This window comes from Corythoichthys intestinalis, chromosome 1 (assembly GCF_030265065.1).
Source record: "Corythoichthys intestinalis isolate RoL2023-P3 chromosome 1, ASM3026506v1, whole genome shotgun sequence".
NCBI lineage: Eukaryota > Metazoa > Chordata > Actinopteri > Syngnathiformes > Syngnathidae > Corythoichthys > Corythoichthys intestinalis.
This window is the reverse complement of record NC_080395.1, coordinates 51,114,591-51,136,034: the sequence shown is the minus strand read 5'-3', so window position 1 is coordinate 51,136,034 and position 21,444 is coordinate 51,114,591. Positions and strand designations below refer to the sequence as shown.

The window sequence follows — 21,444 nt, the reverse complement described above, 5'->3', positions numbered from 1 at the left end:
AAGATATAGAGTTGGTGTTCAAGATGACAGTCCCATTACTTAATCCCAGTGTTGTTAATAACGGCGTTACAATATAACGGCGTTACTAACACCGTTATTTTTTTCAGTAGTGAGTAATCTTAATTAATTGCTTTTCTCATATTGGCAACGCCGTTACCGTTACTGAGGCGGGAAAGGCGTGCGTTACTATGCGTTACTAAGTTGGTTGAATAAAAAAAGTCAGAGACGGACTCACGGAGACGAGAGAGCAGAGCAGGAGTGGGGAAGACGCCGTTGCAAACGCGATGCTAGGTGGCCCCAATAATACCTGACCGTAGCCTACAAACTACGCCCACATGATATGGTAGATATCACATATTATAGAACTAGATGCAAATGTTAGACACGGCTGCATTGGCAACATGTTTAAGGACTACATGCGTTAGTAAACAGCCGCCATCTTAAAGCAGTAGACCTCTCAGGAAGGCTCTGTTGTAGAGATCCTTCCTAGCGAACCTACTTTTTTTTTTTAATCTAAAATGGTCCTAAATCGGCAAAATCTTGACTTAAATCTATAAATGATGAAACAGTTTTAAAACTTACACATAAAACAAAACATGAAAATTATCACTAGTTACTTCGCCAAGTAACTAATTACTCTTAAATTCAGGTAACTGAGTTATTAACGCAATTACTTTTTGGGAGAAGTAATTTGTAACTGTAATTAATTACTTTTTTAAAGTAAAATTAACAACACTGCTTAATCCTGTGGATGCATGTCTTGAGGGCAGTAAGAACCATGCCACATCACACTTAGTTGACTTTTTGACAGTTTTCAATACGATACAACATGCGTTAGCTGATAAACTTTTATATTATTTTAGCGTGGATGTGTGCCTTGTGGGCTAGATTTTAGACTTAGGAACAGAACACAACAATCTATGGTTGAATGGTTTTTTTCATATTAACTGCCTCAGGGTCACTTTTGAAGCAATTGTTTTGTTTTTTACTTGCATTTTGCACAAACATACATGTATTTTTCATGTTTTTTAAATTTTTCTAACTTAGACAATATTTTAGGTTTTGAGAAGTAGATGTGATTTAGCAATTTTTGAAGAACACAAATTTGTCCGCATGCACATACACATACATGCAGGCACAAAGTACATAAAACATCTGTAATTCTTGCTCGACTAAAGTAAAGCACCAACATTTTATCAAGCAACCTGGGAAATTAAAATTAAAATTGCATGGTATGGTTACCTTGAGATATTTTTTAATCATATAAATTAAGTAAATCTGGTGCATTGTTGTATTAGGAAGGGTCTTGTCATTATTTTGTAAAAGAAAAATATAATGAGGTATGCTTTCCTCACAAAAAAAACATCACATCTGAATATAGAAAGAAAATCTTGACTATAAGCCCTTACAAATATCACACAATGTAAGTGTGATGTGTTTCTATTACTCCGCAAAGTAATCTCAACTAAATAACAGACAATGAACCCAATGTAGAAGTCTCCATGGTATGGTGGTGGTGGTACAAATTTACACAAATATGCATACACATAGTTAAAACATTTATTGCAGTAGCTTTATACCTGTATAGAGTAACAAGGATTAACTGTTTCAATATTTGTAATGTCAAACAACCTGACAAGTGGCACATACTGCGATAAGCATATCACACTCCATCCTACTTAACTTCTTTATATTGTGACATAAATATGAAAGTGCTGCACAAACCAAACATATTATGCACAAATAAATTTTACAAAAAGAAATACACAAAATGAAAATATTTTCAAAAGCTCAAAAGCTATATTGTTAAACATGCTCTTCCATTGTGTATTTTGCCATCCATGCGGTGGAAGAAAAACAAACCTTTTCAGACAGTGGAAAGATGTATGCGCTTTCTCTTCACATGCCTTTATATATTTGTAATAAACCTGCAACATGAATTTTTAATTTCAATACCTGTGCAATTATGTCTCATAAATTTGCAAAAGATCAATGCATAAACCATTTAATTGAATGACCGAAAAATTATAGTTGGCAGCATTTGCCCATTATTGATAAGATTTTTTTTTTTTTTTTTTTTTTTTTTTTTGTTATTAAAATCATGAAGGCACACTCAATTGAAATATTATTTTAACCAGTTTTTTTTTTGGTTTTTTTTGTTTTAACAACGTAAAATAACTCATGTGGAAATAATATGTATACTGTACAAACATCAACAAATTCCAAGTACGACTGCAGGATTGCACTGGGCTGAATCACAATTTGAATCAAATGTATACAGCAATAAGATCAACATCTGATAAAACATTTAGTCATTTACAATTGTATTGCTATCCAATCGTGCCAAGCACTTTCAGAATCAGTTTACAGTGAGTTTCCATCGTGTTTTGCTTTCATAATTAATGCACATATTGAGAACTGACATCCTTCATACATTTTTTTGTTTGCTTGTTTAAAAAAGACCTGTGACTTTCTAGTGTTTCAGTTATATGTGATATACGGGGAACATTGAGAATATTATGTAAATAGCATAGTTTGAAACGTAAACTTGTGTGGTAAAAAAACAAAAACAAAAACAAAAAAACTAAACAGTAAAACGTCAGAGACGTTACAGATAATTGTCCAGCTAAAAATCCAAATCCTGGTTACAACAGTAGTCATTACAGCAGTGACCTCTCAAAATCACCGTGGTTATTACAGATACATGAGAGGGGTTAATAAGAGTTATTTACAAACACATAATGACATGTATGAAGGAATTAACAAGTGTCCACGTACAGTGTTTAAACAAAATTGCCTTCTGAAAAGTAGTTCCAATTTCTTTGTGACAAACATTATAGTCAAGCACGCCTCAAACAGCAACCACGTCACAAATATGTTTTATATATCAGTCTGCAGTGATAGGTTTTTCTCCTTTGTGAAAGAATGTATTCGTCTTCCATATGCAAATCAGTGATGGAGAATATACCATATCAATCCATGATGGTTGACTAAAGTTGCGTGATACATCCTCGGTATTGTTGACTGGAGGTAACACTGCATAAGCACTTTTAGTTAGATGTCATATATTGTATGTTTGGCTACCACAATCCAGGAGAAAAAAAAAAAAAAACAGCTGAGGTGGAAAAACAGTTGATGATGAAAAAAAAGAAATCAACCACAACAAGAGTAGCTCAGGTATGTTGGGTTGTTTGTTTTCCCAGCACATGAGAAAAGTCAATTTTAAAGCTGCTGGTCCTTGGGGGTGTCTGGGCATGAAGCTGACTGGCAGGACTTTAAACCTACCAAAGGAATATCAGCCATGCCGGTGCTTGAAAAGTGTCCCTCTTCAGTCCCAAATTGCTTCCTGTCACCGAAATGCTCTGACTGCCCATTTTCCTTTTTCCAGGTTCTATTCAAAGTATGCCCATTGAGAAGTTTATCATTGGGACCCCACTCCCTGTGCGATACAAAACTGGATACAGGGGACTTGTGCTGCTGGTACGATGCTAAAGTTGGGGGCATCCAGCAGTTGTCAGAATGTCCCAGAACGAGGCATTCCTGTGTGCACATCTCCGAGGCCTCCATAAGGCCACGTGGTCCCAGGGGTCCGTCTGAGGGGATAAAAAAAAAATGAAAACAGGTGAGTATACTGTATTTGAATAACATATGTGTTCAACTGTCAATGTAACACTTTAACAAATTAGTGCTCACAGCAAAATCATTTAGATCTTGACCCTTAATACACAAAGCAAAGGAACAGTTGGCTGAGTTTCATGTCATGATCTTATGCTTATCAGATGCATATGAACTTGAATAGAGATTGTAACCCAGGCCATAAGTATGACCTATCTATTTACCTTTATTCCTACCTATTTGCATGCACGGCAACTATAGACCAGTGCAAGGGTTATGCCAGGCAAATCCGCCTTTTGGTCCATGTTTTGGTAATTTGGTGAATGTGCACCACTGTTCATCTTGGTAAAATGGCAGGATGTGTTGCCATGGGCATAAATACGCTGATTGTACTCCGATGATTTGTCATCAGTAGGTGAATGAAGAGACAATGTCGAAGTTTTTTGAGTGCCTTAAAAATATCAAAAATTTATATCGCTATACAACTGAAAACTCTTTTACCAATGAATAACACTTAAAATTACTTCTACTCTTTCCTCTTACTAATTACTTGCTTACTTACTTACTTTCTACTCTTATTACTTTTACTAATAATTACTAAACACTAATAATTCTGTTGTATGTCTGGCGCAAACAAAAGTAAGAAATCTATCTGTTCATGCTCGGAAGAGAAAATTTGTTATTTGTCCTTATTTGTATTTTTCCTTAATGCGCAGCTGTTTGATTGATGGTAAAAAAAAAAGGTATTGTTTGAATGGTGTCTCATGTGTAAGCTGTTTTCATTCTCGTTATTGAATGTACACACAGCAGTTACAAAAGGTACTGTTTGTTCTGTATTATACAAGAACAGAACATACTTATTTTGTTGCATGGTATTTGAAACCCAGTGGCTTGTTAGCAATTTTCTATATTTTATTTTAGCTTAAACGTCCTCTGTTAAATTTTATCTTAAATTTCCTTTTAGATTTGTCCTTTTGAAGAAATGTACAAATTGGGGATTCATTGGCTACATTTTACACAGAAGACAAAACCATCAACACCCACAAAAAGTTGAAAAGGTTTTGAAATGCCGATGACGTTGTCACAGATGGAAACAATTGCTTTTGTTGGTCAGTCAACTGTAAATCATTTGAATGAATATATTTCGCGTCTTTGACAAGAACATTTATTTCTGACATCTAATGTGTTAGGACTAAACATGAAATTGTAGCTTTGAATCAATTTTGTAGTATGTGATGTTAAGAAAATTTAGACAAGTCACTTCCCCAGCTGCATGGGAAAATGAAGCACATCACAATAATAGGAAAACCAAACTGCCACGTAAAAATTCCTAGCTAGACACAAATTATCATTGTTGCATGAATAACCACAGAAAGCAGTAATCAACGGCACCCATGAGATAGCAAGATGAATTCCTTAAATGAGGTGGTAGACAAGTGAGTAAACATCAGGGGACCTATTAGGCAAGAGAGATGGAAAGGGAAAGAAGCGTGTGTGTACATGGTGTTCAGTGTCGAGCAGGACCACTTAGACAATGCTCATTGTGCAGGAGCGTAATAATGATGTCTTTGCTTTCTCGCACTTCAACCAGAGGATAAATGACACTGAATCAAAGTGTTTGTATAACTGGATGTGTTATGATCACTTTGTGTATTGATTAAAAAAAACAAAAAAAACATTCAATCAAGGGACAGAAAACAAATACTGATGTAGAATATCTATGTTTCTTTAATATGATAATGAATATGAACATTTACGCGGCGCTTACATTGACAGATTTCTCCAGCTACTCAGAATATTTTAATTGTATGATAGAACACTTATGATGTAAATCCTAAATTCAATTCAAATTCAAGTATATGTTGCTAAACTTTTTTTTTTAAACCATTGGACATTGGTCATGCAGTTGTTCATGAACGATGAACCCCATACGTGCTCAAAAACAACTGAGCCTTTTAGGGATACTTTTTAAAATTCCCAGTAATGACATTCACTATTTCAAATAAACCTGTTTGCCCATGAATTGCTCAAAGCCGGCATTTTTTTGAGCAGCTCCCAAGTTGCCTACTCCTTTTGCTGCTCCTGGTCTAGGTTTTTTTGCACAAAACTACAACCATCAGATTTAAAATGACAGATAATTTGAAAACACTGTTTTTCAGTTTGAACATAAAATATTGCATGATTATTCAATTGGATATTTGTATAAAAGGATTTTCAAATCAATAAACTGTTCTTATTTTCATTTTTCACAACCATCCCGAATTACCGGCATTTGTACGGATACTGGAGTATAGAAAGTATTTTATTAAAAGCAGTAAGATATTTAAAACCTTTAAAGGGATCCGCGAATAGAAAGACTTGTAGTTCTTAAAAGATAAACATTAGCCACGTTTACATGCTGACTTTTATTCATACCGATTCAAATCATTCCGAATGGAAATTTCAGATCAGCTGTTTACATGTCACTTCATCTATTCCGATCCAGCGTTTACATGTGACTGCCTTTATTCCGAAAGGACGTTTGACAACTGCCGTCTGACATGCGCAGATTAATCAAAACAAAGCGTCACGTTGCAAAACATGGAGATCGATCGTCGGAGTGCTGCTGTTTTAACTTTAACCCACTTGTTGTGTTTGTGGGGTCGTATCCGCTTCTGCTGTTTTGCTCTTTTGCCTTGTAGTAGCCGGTTTTCCACCGGTTTCTAATCTGGTCAACGCTCCGGTCTATTCCGGTTTCGTGTAACCTCTCGTGAACTTTTTTAAATAGTTCACTGTTCCTCGTTTTACGCCCGTCTAAGCGAGCAATTATATTAAATTCTTTTAAAGTCTGAATTAAATACAATCTTTCCGCCGGACTCCAATTAGGTGCGCTGTGCTTGGAAGCCATGTTGCAAGTGACGTTACTTACGTCACAAAGTGACGTCACCATGGAGAGGTGGGAGACCAGACACCATTCCGCTTCCCTGTTTACATGATATAATTTTACTTTTAATCGGTTTGGGAAAAGGAATATTCCACCCCTGTGAATCGGAATGAAATTCCATTCGGTTTGGGCCTGTTCATTCCGAATGAGGTGCTTATATGGAACACATTTATTCGGTTTGAACAAATATTCCGATTGTAATTGGAATATTTGGCTCCATGTAAACGTGGCAATTGATATGAGTTAAAATAATTTCATATTAAAACCCCTCTTGTTGTTTTCGTTTTTATATAATTTGTAACATTTGTTTAACTAGTAGGTCGCCGTTGTTGTTGACGTTGCAGGGCGTTGACGTCATATGGTTACGCTGCCAGGCTTCCAGAGTATGACTCTCGCGACATAAACGTGCCATCTGTTCAACCCATTCAATCTGAACCCGAGAGGAACGTTAGTGAGCTTGACAGTACTGTCAATAGTTCACAAAACAAGCAGCAAAAGCAAAATGAACAGAAAAGACGGGATGAGACGAGACAAGAGTAGGGGGAAAAAACGTTTTCTGCCAAAATGTGCTACACTGGCAAAACATCTACAAATAGCAAATGTGTCACCCAAAGTACTACCATGCGCTTTCAACTTGTTTTGTTTAGATGCATACAGAAAGAACATACTAAAGATGCCTTAAGAAAATATTTAAACGTAGTGATATCAAATAAGGGCAGTTTAAATATGCTACATCACTAATGTGGTCAGCGGATCAACAATCTGCTTTAAAACTGCCACAAGACAACACAATGCTTAAAAGTATGAGAGAGAAAAACATGCAAAATGTATTATGCGGCAATGAAAAGGTAATAAGACACTCAATAAAAACACAAATAGTAAGTACTCGCCGCTTTTAACTAATGAGCGCATGTGTTGGACATCTCGCCGATGTGTTGGACGTCTCGCCGCGTAGAAGGAATTGCTGTAACCTGGTAGTATTTGTCCAGTGACAGTGACAATCTACTTCATCACCCCGAGAGTTCATTGCACGCTTAAAAATGGCAACCTCCGTAGGTCAAAACATGTACTAAATATTATAGATTTTTTTAATTAATGGCAACTTTTTACGGGTTTCTAATATCATTATTTCAGTAAAAGAGAACAATTGTGGTGTATTAGAGCCTACAAGTCTTTTAAGTCCAATGTTACCTTTAAACATTGTTATAGTGTACCATATCCAGATTATAATTGTGTAATACTTTAGCTGCAACATTATTGTTAAACCTGCTCCAGTAAAATGTCACTTTACTGGTTCTTAGATCAATTCAGACTGTTAATGGTTTTTGTCCTTTGTGGCCTTTGCATTTGAAGTCCATTCAATCAATGCATACATATGCAGACCAAGACAAATCTTCCCTTTGTTTGCTTTGTGGAGGTGACCCTCCTTAAGAATCAGTGACCTCCAAGGCTTATCACTGGCTGGCTTCTCTGATTATCCTGTGGTCAATAAAATTGTCGTAACGTGTCGTGTTGTTTGCTTCAATACAGTTTGTCTTCCTTTGTAATAACAATGACTAACTCCACACATGAATGCCAGACATACAGTATATAGGTATAAACAATATACTGACACATATTCTGCTCTCAAAGTTTCTTCTTGCTAAAAAGCATAATAAGACAATATTAAAAAAAAAAAAAAAAAAAAAAAAGTCCCTAGTGGCTTTTCTCTCCCTCCCTCTTTTTTTCCCCCTGCAAAGCTTTAAATAACACTGAGGCACAGGTGGTGGGGAATGCAAGGAATCCAGAACTGTGTCAGAAGGCGATGACTTTTGCTTACAGCACTGTGCAAACGCTGCAGATGTCCACACAGATGGATAACAAAGACAAAGAAAACCATTAGATTTCCTCCTGATAAGAAGTTGTGAGGGCGCGCTTTGGGCAATACTGATGAATTCTGCAAAAATAGTTTAATAAATTTTCGCCAAGAGCAACACAGTTGTTTAAAGATGGACACTCCTGCTGAACAACATTCACATAATCTCTCATGGCCCACCCACTCAGTACCACTGCGGTTATAGAAGAGGGGAAAAGGTTGTTTAAAAGTGTATTCTTGTTTTTGTCTGTTGGCTATTGCTAATGAGATAGTGTTTGGCTAATTAATTGGATGCACTCTTTCAGTACTGATGTTGCTGGCATACACGCACAACAACCTGCAGCCTTTATAATGGCAGGAGGAGATGGAGTACATGTGATTGAGTGCGAGGGATCTAGTGTCCATAGGGCTTGTTTATTTTTCCATGCTGTTAAGCATGCCCAGATGTTGTTATTTGGGAATGAATTAAGCTATGTTTTGGTGGCAGACTGCTGTCTCCAGATGCTGTTCAAATATCCACAAGGTAGATTTTCATCCTTAATTCTGCCATAGGTTTTATCTGTGACCATTTCATGTGCTATACTACTACTACGCCAATTGCTCGGCACAAGCAAAACTCAGTTAACATAAACATTGCCTGTGTTCATATATATATATACTTAGAAGTGATCTGAAAAGAAAAATAAATAAATTAAAAAAAATAATAATACATGGCAAAATAGCTTGGGAAAATTCACGCGGCTTTGCAGCAAATTTCCAAATAAGACCTGTGATCTAAAGTAAAAGCTACTTCAGGTTGGATAAATATTATGGCAAACATAAGATAACAACACACTGACTGTATCCTCTGGAGAATACTAGTCCGGCTGATGGATCCTTTCTAGTAGCTATTTCCTTTGAGGCCAGGAAGTGGCTTCTTCCTGAGAAGAGATGAAGAGCAATAGGGACTAACATGGAAAAAAATACTTGAGAATGGTAGAGAGGAATGATCAGACAGATATATATGTATATAAAAGCAGTGAACAAGTTGGAAGGGGAGCTTGAAGTACAACGTGAGTTAAAAAACAAACAAAACAAACCTGCAAAGCCCGATATGCACTGAATAACATTTCCATGTTTGTCAACTCCGAACAATGCAATCAGTGATTGCAAAAAAATATGCACAGAATTCCACTCATGCACACAGTGTGATTATAAATTAATAGTTCAATAATTACTTGTCTGATTACACTATTTTTGTCTTCAACTGTAATGTAAATAACCAAATGGTCCATATGGCTAAAATGTCTGTCAACAACAATAAACAACTAAACAAGTGAATTTCGCTGCATGCATTTCTGCCTGTTTGTGTGTGTTTGTATTTATAGGACTGGTATGTCAGTTTTGATAGGCTTCAGCTCTTAACTGTGTAGCTAAACAGAAAATACAATAAAGGTTGACTAAACAACAATCCAAACCATTTCTTAAAGGTGCCTTTCCAATATTTCATTCGCTGTGCGATGCTTTCTCCAGCACATCTTAACTATTCTCAATGGGGTTAAGGTCTGGACTTTGTTGTGGCCAAACCATGTGTGAAAATGATGTCTCATGCTCCTTGAAGCAGTCTTTCACAATTTGAGCCTGATGAATTGTAATCTTGGAGTATGCCCTTGCCATCAGGGAAGAAAAAAAATCCCTTGATGGAATAATATTCAGGTAGTCAGCTGACCTCATTCTTTGAGCCCAGACTGTTGCTGAACCTCGACCTGAACAACTGCAGCAAACCCAGATAATAACACTGCCACCACAGGCTTGTACAGAAGGCATTATCCATGATGGGTGCATCACTTCATCTGCTGATGCTCTTTCCCTGCTGCGCTCATCACTCTAGAACAGGCTAAATCTGGACTCATCAGACTACATGACCTTCTTCCATTGCTTCAGAGTCCAATTTTTATGCGCTCTAGCAAATTGGAGTATTTTTAGCCTCAGTGATTAGTGTTTTTTTTTTTTTTTTTAAGACAAGACAGCTGTTCACTCCGCATACTTTGAGACACTATTACGAACTACCTACTTATAGGTACATTGATTTATTATTAACTTATGTGTTCATCATTTTAAACATTACACCCAAGATGGAAATTTTCAGTTTAAAATGGGTGATGCAAGATGTTTACAGGAATTTGCAATATTCATCAATGATTAATACAAAACAATCACATTAAAATAGATTATGAACCCGGTGATGGCTGGTTGTCTAAAATCAAACGAAATTTACTAAATTGTCTAATAAATATGTGTATGGTTTATCAAGAGTGTTGTGTATGTGTATGTATGATAATGCATATTGATAATTTCTAAAAGATTAAAATCCCATTGCTCTGCAGACTGAGAGGAACAATGTTGATTCTCACGTGCGTCAACGTCTTCTCCTTCAGAATTGGGTTTTGGCTCGGATGGTTCAAACATGTACGGTTGTGTTGACAGGAAAAATGCTAAATGAAATAACCTCTACACTGTAGCAAGTGTAGGTAGTTTGATTGACTGTTGGCACAGGGGAAGTACTATATGTAGGGCTGTCCCAAACGACTAATGTTCTCCCGATTAGTCGACTAATCTAATCTATTTTTTTTTTTTTTTTTAAATAATTGAATAATGATTTTTTTAAGCTTATTAATTCGCAAAAAAACATTTTGGAACACTTAAATTCTTTGTTACCTTATAAATAATCAATAATAAAACACAAACAATGAGATCAAATGCTGCTGGCATTAACTAGTGCAAATAAAATGTAAATGGAAACACTTTCACGTCATCTTTTTAACAGGAGTCAAAACCATGTTTACATTTTTTGAATTGCAATGGGCCTCATGTCCCGGAAAATCAATTTCAGAATACTTTGTGTGAGTTCAGATGCACTTTCTGGTGTGCATTCCATTTTTTGGGGAGGGGAAAAACTGTTCAACTTTTGTTTGTTTCAACCTGAAAATAGATAAAGCAGAAGGCACACTGAAATATGACCACAATTATTTTGAATCAAAGGCACACATAGTCATAGTAACAAAAATAAATATATATTATTAATTTTAGAGTATATTCCTATATGTATATACACAATAATACTTTATAATATAAAGTAATTAACATTAATGCAGTCATGGATTATAGTAAGCAGGCCAGCGCTGTGTTTCCATATATATTTTTATTATATTATGTATATATTAGGGCTGTCAAACAATTAAAAATTTTTAATAGAGTTAATTACAGCTTAAAAATTAATTAATCGTAATTAATCGCAATTCAAACCATCTATAAAATGTGCCATATTTTTCAGTAAATTACTGTTGGAATAGAAAGATAAGATACAAGATGGATATATACATTCAACATACATAACAACAACATAAGTACCGTATTTGTTTATTATAACAAAAAAATCAACAAGATAGCATTAACATTATTAACATTCTGTTAAAGCGATCCATGGATAGAAAGACTTGTAGTTCTTAAAAGATAAATGTTAGTACAAGTTATAGAAATTTTATATTAAAACTTTTTTTTAAAATTTTCAATCAAAAAATAAAGTAGTAGCTCGCTATTGTTGATGTCAATAATTACACAATTCTCATGGTGCTGAAACCCATAAAATCAGTCGCACCCAAGCGCCAGCAGAGGGCGACAAAACACCAAAAAAAACACAAGTAACAAGTGGACATTACAATGTGCTGTCATTTAATCTGTTTGAGCGGGGCATGTGCGTTAAATGCGTCAACTATTTTAAAGTGATTAATCAAAAATAATTACTGCCCATTAACACGATCATTTTGACAGCCCTAGTGTGTATATATATATATATATATATATATATATATGTATATATATATATATATATATATATATATATATATATATATATATATATATATATATATATATATATATATATATAGCCTTCATGGCCGCTGGAAGAGATGCAGGCTACCGACATCAAGACAAGGAAGCTCCTTACAATGCACGGAGAGTTTCACCCTAAGTCCAGCATCCTGAGGCTCTACACAAAGTGGAAAGAGGGAGGCCGTGGACTAGTGAGCATCAGAGCCACTATCCAGGAGGAAACTATATCCCTCCAAGAGTACATCATGATAATGGCCCCCAGTGATGTGCTCGGTGCTCGGTGAATGCCTCAGGCAACAGAAGGTCAGTAAGGAGGAGGACCCTGAGGAGATACCATGGAAGAACAAGCCCCTGCATGGTGTGTACCACCGACAAATTGAGGAGGAGCTGACATGGGGAAAACATAAAAACAGGTGCAGGCTATGCAAAGAGGCCCCAGAGACAGTCCAGCACATCACAGCAGGGTGTAAGATGCTGGTAGGCAAGGCATACATGGAACGACATAACCAGGTAGCAGGCATAGTGTACAAGAACATCTCTGCCGAGTACGGACTGGAGACCCTGGAGTCAAGGTGGGCGACACCTCCAAAGGTGGTCGAGAACAACCGAGTCAAGATCCTGTGGGACTTCCAGATCCAGACAGACAAACTGGTGATGGCCAACCAGCCTGATATAGTGGTGGTGGATAAACATCAGAAGACAGCAGTAGTGTTGGATGTAGCAATCCCGAGCGATAGCAACATCAGGAAAAAAGAACACGAAAAGCTGGAGAAATATCAAGGGTTAAGGGAAGAGTTGGAGAAAATGTGGGGAACGAAGGCAACCGTGGTGCCAGTAGTGATCGGGACACTAGGAGCAGTAACCCCCAAGCTGGGTGCATGGCTCCAACAGATACCAGGAACAATGACCGACATCTCCGTTCAGAAGAGCGCAATCCTTGGGACAGTGAAGATCCTGTGCAGAACCCTCAAGCTCCCAGGCCTCTGGTAGAGGACCTGAGCTTGAGAGAGGAGAGACCATACCGCCCGGGTGGGCGAGACATTTTTTTTTTTTTTTTTTTTAATATGTATATATATATTATTTTTTTTGTTTGTTTTTTTCTCCAAGTGGGAGCCTCCATGAGCCTAATAAATACAATTTGCATGCCGTGCACAAAGATGTCGAGATCTACAGCTTTTGGGAGCAGCAGCAGAGTAGATTAAAAGCGTGAAGTACGTGGGGGGAGAAAATGATGCATGTTGATATGACGCACATAAAGGCAACTTAATTTTAAAAAATAGTTAGAAAGTACTTTACGATCCTGCTAGCTCGTCGTTTCTTCTCGTCTTCCAAAATTACACCTGCGTGACGGCGCTTCAAGTGTTCACTCATAGCCAACGTGCTACTGTGGTATTCAAGTTCAGCTTGGCAAAGAGACACACAGTGGCAGCCTCCATATTTTCTTTGAAATAATTCCAGGCTCTGGCCATTGTGGTCCACCATTCTAAACATTATCCGCCACAATTATTTTTTTTTAACCCGTCATTACCCGTCGACGGTATGTTGTGCCCGTCGACGCATTTACGTCATCGATGACGTCAACAACATCGAGTTGTCGGGACAGGTCTAGAAGTATGTGGTTTGAGCACTGTCATCTGCCCTACCTACAGTGTTTGAAACCTGACAGGCTTTTCATTATTTCTTGTCTTGTTCTTGTTTTTCATTTTTGTCTTGTCTTATTACATATACTCATTTATTCATTATTCATTCAAAATTTGTCCGGTTTGTTGACAAGTCTTTTCTTTCACCCAATCAATTAATTCAATCATTTTTACTTGGACTGGACAGTCCCTTTAAATTAACCTTTCGGTAAGTACTGTAGGTGAAAATGGGAGTAACGGAAGCTATTTTAGTTGGTCCTTTTTGCTTGCCATGGAAAAATGACTTCTTTTCATGAATATATGGGTAACTGGATCAAATTTAAATATTGAATGTTTAAATTTACATTCTTCATTCTTATTGGCTAATGGCGAGTGGGTGTGTCGGTTAAGAAGTGTTTCAAGAAGGGTCCAGGTGCGGCCTGCAGTACTTACCAGCCACGCACCCTGCTTTCAACAAGTAATCAAATCAAGCTTTGTAATCCACCACCCGCACCCCTGCTTTCAATGACCAATCAGATCAAGCATTCGTCAGCCGCAAACCGCGCCCCCTGCCTTCAACAACCCTAACCCTAACCTTGAACCCTAGCCCCTTTTCTGCATTATGGGACGCTGAAGGCACCAAAACAGGGCGTGGAAGGCGAGTACTGTGGGCCACCGCTGGACCTACTTGGAGTGTTTCTATTACGGCACAGGTGTCAAACAAAATCCAGAAAGGGCCAAGTGGGTGCAGGTTTGCTTTCCAACCAATGAAGAGGACACCTTTTCACCAATCAGATCTTTTACATGTGTAATCAGTTAAACTTTGTCAGGTGCTGCTTGTTTCAGCAGGAAGTTCATTGGGTAAACTCTCTTCACGGAATCGGTTGGAACAAAATCCAGCACCCACTTGGCCCTTTCTGGAATCGGTTTGACACCTGTGTATTACGGGGTGTAGTAAGTACTAAGTGGGCAGGTACTTGAAAATTAAAGCACTGTGTGATGTCACGCTACCAACAATTTGAAATATACTCGTTTGCAGAGCGGTTCGAGTCACCAAAATGATTGCAATTAAATCACAAACTACTGTACGGTACGTAGATTACATACAGTGCCTTGCAAAAGTATTCGGCCCCCTTGAACCTTGCAACCTTTCGCCACATTTCAGGCTTCAAACATAAAGATATTAAATTTTAATTTTTTGTCAAGAATCAACAACAAGTGGGACACAATCGTGAAGTGGAACAACATTTATTGGATAATTTAAACTTTTTTAACAAATAAAAAACTGAAAAGTGGGGCGTGCAATATTATTCGGCCCCCTTGCGTTAATACATTGTAGCGCCACCTTTTGCTCCAATTACAGCTGCAAGTCGCTTGGGGTATGTTTCTATCAGTTTTGCACATCGAGAGACTGACATTCTTGCCCATTCTTCCTTGCAAAACAGCTCGAGCTCAGTGAGGTTGAATGGAGAGTGTTTGTGAACAGCAGTCTTCAGCTCTTTCCACAGATTCTCGATTGGATTCAGGTCTGGACTTTGACTTGGCCATTCTAACACCTGGATACGTTTATTTTTGAACCATTCCATTGTAGATTTGGCTTTATGTTTTGGATCATTGTCCTGTTGGAAGATAAATCTCCGTCCCAGTCTCAGGTCTTGTGCAGATACCAACAGGTTTTCTTCCAGAATGTTCCTGTATTTGGCTGCATCCATCTTCCCGTCAATTTTAACCATCTTCCCTGTCCCTGCTGAAGAAAAGCAGGCCCAAACCATGATGCTACCACCACCATGTTTGACAGTGGGGATGGTGTGTTCAGGGTGATGAGCTGTGTTGCTTTTACGCCAAACATATCGTTTTGCATTGTGGCCAAAAAGTTCAATTTTGGTTTCATCTGACCAGAGCACCTTCTTCCACATGTTTGGTGTGTCTCCCACTGTGGCTTGTGGAAAACTTTAAACGAGACTTTTTATGGATATCTTTGAGAAATGGCTTTCTTCTTGCCACTCTTCCATAAAGGCCAGATTTGTGCAGTGTACGACTGATTGTTGTCCTATGGACAGACTCTCCCACCTCAGCTGTAGATCTCTGCAGTTCATCCAGAGTGATCATGGGCCTCTTGGATGCATCTCTGATCAGTTTTCTCCTTGTTTGAGAAGAAAGTTTGGAAGGACGGCCGGGTCTTGGTAGATTTGCAGTGGTCTGATGCTCCTTCCATTTCAATATGATGGCTTGCACAGTGCTCCTTGAGATGTTTAAAGCTTGGGAAATCTTTTTGTATCCAAATCCGGCTTTAAACTTCTCCACAACAGTATCTCGGACCTGCCTGGTGTGTTCCTTGGTTTTCATAATGCTCTCTGCACTTTAAACAGAACCCTGAGACTATCACAGAGCAGGTGCATTTATACGGAGACTTGATTACACACAGGTGGATTCTATTTATCATCATCGGTCATTTAGGACAACATTGGATCATTCAGAGATCCTCACTGAACTTCTGGAGTGAGTTTGCTGCACTGAAAGTAAAGGGGCCGAATAATATTGCACGCCCCACTTTTCAGTTTTTTATTTGTTAAAAAAGTTTAAATTATCCAATAAATGTTGTTCCACTTCACGATTGTGTCCCACTTGTTGTTGATTCTTGACAAAAAAAATAAATTTCATATCTTTATGTTTGAAGCCTGAAATGTGGCGAAAGGTTGCAAGATTCAGAGGGCCGAATACTTTTGCAAGGCACTGTACTTCAACCCATTCACCCACTCATTTTAACCTAATGCAATGAAACAGTGGGGAAAAATGGGATTATCACGGTCACCTTTACCCTAATGTACTAGTATATGTATACCCTAAATCAGTTAAATGTTTGGAAGCCCCATCTGAGAAATGTAGAACTGTTGCTAATTTCTACATTTTTAAAGCAGAAAATTGCAGTTAAAAAAAAAACAATCTCTCAAATCTTAACTATAGTTAAGGACATACACACCGTTTTGTGGTTGAAACTTCAACTCATAGTATGGGCAGTCTCTTCCCAAGCTCCATCTCATGTATTTATGTGTTTCGATATTAAAGAGTAATGATGTTTGCACTTGTTATGGTACTTTGACTTCTCCAGTTCAAATTCCCATCTGAAAATTTGTGAAGAAACTTTGAGCTTTCTTAGATCAGATGCTAATGACTGGCTTTGGAATGTGCAGCGTGTTATGTCAAATTTGCGGCACCATTACCACATAGGGCGTTCCAGAAGACTGTAACCTTTACTGCGGCTCATTATACACTGTGAACAAAATAATTTAATTTGCAGTACAGTGTTGCAGTTGTGTTGTACTGCAAGCATTATTGAAAGGATTTCCCCCCACCATTTTCTGTTCTAAACTATTGGTTTTACATATAAGTTCTATTATATTTATAATTGTCAGTCTTTATTTAGTGCTGATCAGCATTTCATCAAATTTCCAACATTTTATAGTCTTTAAATGATGATGATGATGAACGTAAATCTACGTTGGAAAACTTCACATAGGCGTATGAGACAGTGTCACCGTGTTGAATGAAAAAAATCTTGATTTATGAAAGCCAATTTATAGTCCCAAAAATACGATATACTTATATGTGTGTGTATGTATGTATAAATAATCCATATGTCATCTAAAATATTCAGGTGACTGACTTGAAACTCACTTCATTCCTGGAGCAAGAATAGTGATACAATAGACACGTTCGAGCAGGGGTATCAAACTACATTTTACAAAGGTCCAAGTGGGTGCAGGATTTCATTCCAACTGATACAGGACAGACAGTTTAACAAACGAGGTTGATGCTGAAACAAGTAGCAGCTGCAATCAACTGATTACCCTGAAAGAGATCAGATTGGTGAAAAGGTATTCTCTTCATTGGTTGGAAGGAAAACAAGCACCCACTTGGTTCATTATGGAATTGGTTTGACACCTGTGGGTGTGAGTTAGACAATGTATGTGTTTTCTGGAAACCAATTGTCTCTATACTCCTCCAATTATTTGGGACTGAAATACAATTTGCCGATGTTTTGGCTTTGGGATGTATGAAAGAAGAATAGAAGGTGAATAAGTGCTGTCTTGCCTGGGAGGGATCAGTGAATAGGGTTGATGATAATTAAACCACAATTCCATGGAAGGTCCAACCCATTGTTTGTTCTCCCCAAACCTCAGGATTTATTATTTGGCTATAAATTACTATGTTCTAAAAAAAATCTAATTCTAAGGGAAAATAAGTGAGGACATTACTGAAGTAATCCACAAAATATTTAACAAGCCACCACGGACTGCTTTTAAAACTTCTGAAGCCCCCCGAACCCCAGAAATCATCATCCTTCTGCTCTAATATGCTGGCACATTCTTTCATATTATCTGCATGACTTCGTACGTTTTTCTTGACATGGCCGTAGGATTTTTAATGGCAGAAAGGGTGAGAGTGTTGTTAGACCTAAATGTATTTGCAGTTGTTTGATTGGATTTGTACTCATGCAAATCAATTCAATAAATGCAATTGTTTTTGTTGCTGTTGTGCTTTGTGACTTGCAGTTGTTGTTGTTAATTGCCCTTGTGTTTTGGATGACAGGACCACCGTAAAAAAAGAAAAAAATCATTAAAAAAAAACTTGAAAAAAAAAAAAAATACTGATATCTAAATATGTAGCATTTTCATTCCTTCACCCTATTCTGTCTGAGCTCTGTCATCGTAACTAGTATCATAGTTTGATATGGTACCACAGAGTAGCTTTCCAATTTCGTTGTTTGCTCGGCTTGACAATAAAGGAATGGAATTGAAAACAGATGCACATAAGTTATGGCTCTGCAAATGAAATCGTGCATTGCAAGCTCAACTTATATAAAGTCTGTATGAGATGGATGCCAAAACAACTTAGTGAAGAAAACAAGTGCAATCGTTTGAGGTGAAGGAAATTGTGCATCGTGGCTTGCTGCTCAACCGAAAACTTTTTTCTGAGGGTATCAGAATGCTTGCGTGACGACGGACCAAGCGCATTGAAAAGCAGGGTGATTATGTTAAAAATGTTGTATTGTTGTTGTCTAATATAATATCATGTAAAATACAGTATATAGTAATATTTTAGTTTTGACTCCCAATACTGATTCCGCTACCCGGCTGTGTGCTAATGTGGATACTGTCCCGATACTGCATCATTTAAAAAAAAAATAAATTAAAAAAAAAAAAAAAAAAAAAAAAAATATATATATATATATATATATATATATATATATATATACAGTATATATTATTTTTAGTCCTAAATAACTGCATACTTACTTGAAGGTAAAGTAATTGCTATCATGCCTTGGTCAGACATTGTTTAACAACCTTTGTGCCTTCGTGGTATGGGTGACAATAAATGAATAAAGTCCTCTACAACTTGACTTGAAAATGCTCTCAAAATCCTAATCCAAAATCCTGTTGTTGTTTGTTTGTAACGTTTATTTAATTTGGTATCAAGCATTCTGCTTCTACTTTGGTGGCATTTGTAAACAGTAGCCATCTTGGGAAGGACATTAACTCATTCACTCCCAGCCATTTTCACCAGAGCAAGGCCCTTCGCTCGCGGCCGTTTTTCTGGATTTTGACTGATTTTGCAAGGCCCACAGAAAAATCAGTTCTATTGCTATATAAACATGGAAACCACCAAAAGAAAGATTAGACTCTCTTCATTCAGCAGAAAAAAAAGTAAGTTCATATCTTTTTCCATTCTTTAGAAATCAGCATTAGAAAATAGCTTAGTTTGAGCAATTTTCCAATTTCTGATGAAAAAACGAAGAAAATAAGCTTTTTGTAAACGCATACATTTCAAACATAACTTTGACTTTAACACAGCTATTTTTTGCTTTAGTTACATCCCAAACATCTGAATAAGGTTTTCCTTTTATAGAATATCATACTGAACAAGACAAATAGAGCTTTTGATAGCGAAGTAACAATTTGTTTACACATGACTACAAAGAGATGACGCCTGTTGTCGCCGAGATGACGCCGTTGTCGCCGTGTCTGCCATATAAACTTTTACATCATCGTTGTCTGTCTCACAAAGATGGATTATTTTTTCATCTCTGTGGGGTCTGCTTGGCGAGCCCGCTGCACGGTGGTCTGTCGTTTTGCTCTGTCGTCCAGCGCCTGGCATTCCAGGCGTCCTCTTGGTTGTTTTGTTCGGTCGTCTGCCGCCTGGCATACTGCCGCCAGTGCTCCGACTGTGCTGCCCGACCTTTCATTGCTGTTGAATCGGGTTGCGAGTCTTTACAAAATGCGCTACTGCCCTCCAGTGGCCAGTTTTATTGCTTTAAAATGGGTTTGGAGCCTTGTTTTTTGTTTCTCAGATTGATCGCAAGCTATAGATTTGTCTTGTAAAAAAAAAAAAAAAAAAAATGCAAAATGATTTAAGTGCTGCCTTTTTTTAAAAAATTGCATTTGTAACTGGTGGCCATCTTGGAAAGACTAGCAGTTGGAAAATAATTCTTAAAGAGCAAATGTTGTGCAAGATCGGCTTGTTATTTCTTAGTACTCGCTGATACAGATGTCTGCATTTCAATCCGTATCAGCGCCCCTTCCGATGCTAGTATCAGTATTGGTGAAACTCAATTAAATATGCACATATGAATATGGTTTGTATGTTTTATGTTGTTTCCTCGAGTTAGTCTATTGTCCTTATCTTCAGTGACAACTCTTTGGGGAAAATTCAATGCTTGCAAGTCAATGAGAACAGGTTAGAGGAGATTTTCTGTTACAAATTGACCCAAGAAATGTACCAAAGTATACAAAGATCATACCTGCTAAAATCATATCCACCAAACACTGGAGACATGTCTTTGATTAAATGCTTTACCTCCTAGTTACCCTTTTGGATAATAGTTGAGCAGGAAAAACATAAAGTGGGGAATGGCATAAACCATATTAATCTATGAAGATTGAGAGGAACTCCTGTAATTATTTTGTCCCTGCCCCATTACCCTGGCTCGTGACGGTTTTGATAAGTATTAAAAAAGGTTGATAGAAACAAGAATTAAGAACAAGCAAAGCAGAAAAGGCAATGGACTTGCACTGCGAAATAGTGACAGACATACCATGTTGATCAGTACTTTGAGCCCAGAGGAATTTGATGTTAAATCAGGACCTTGTCCATCCCTAGAGAGCTTTGTAATTGCAATTTGGAGGCTGCTCTCCTCACTTAAGAATAATAATTTCCGAGCATTGTCTGCGCATATATGTACATTTACTCCTAATTACCTTAGGGAAATGATAGAATAGTAACGTCTATTAAAAGTGCACCAAATTAAATGGATATACAGTAAAGCTAGTAATGTGAGGAAATGGGGTATGGGATAGGGATGTGACGGACCTTCCTGTTCAGTGTCACACAGTATGAGCTGGAAACTTTGGAAGAGAGGCATTGACCAGAGGTTCGGTCAACCACAAAAGCTTTACCAACAAACAACAATTTTCACCCACATGCATACTAAAAGACAACTTTGAGTTTCCAATTAATTTACATTGTGCACATGTGCCAGCAATTGCAGGGTAAAAGTA

At 37.4% G+C, this 21,444-nt stretch overlaps 1 protein-coding gene across 3 annotated transcripts in view; it reads right to left on the bottom strand.

Moving 5' to 3' along the window:
- Positions 1-1,469: 1,469 nt before the first annotated feature.
- Positions 1,470-21,444, bottom strand: part of LOC130912005 (protocadherin-9) — a 284,657-nt gene continuing 264,682 nt past the window's right edge. For all 3 annotated transcript variants that reach the window (XM_057829716.1, XM_057829733.1, XM_057829724.1), the window contains one exon: positions 1,470-3,593. In XM_057829716.1, coding sequence (XP_057685699.1) covers positions 3,223-3,593 — 371 coding nt within the window. In that variant the 3' untranslated portion in view covers positions 1,470-3,222. The remainder of the gene's footprint in view (positions 3,594-21,444) is intronic.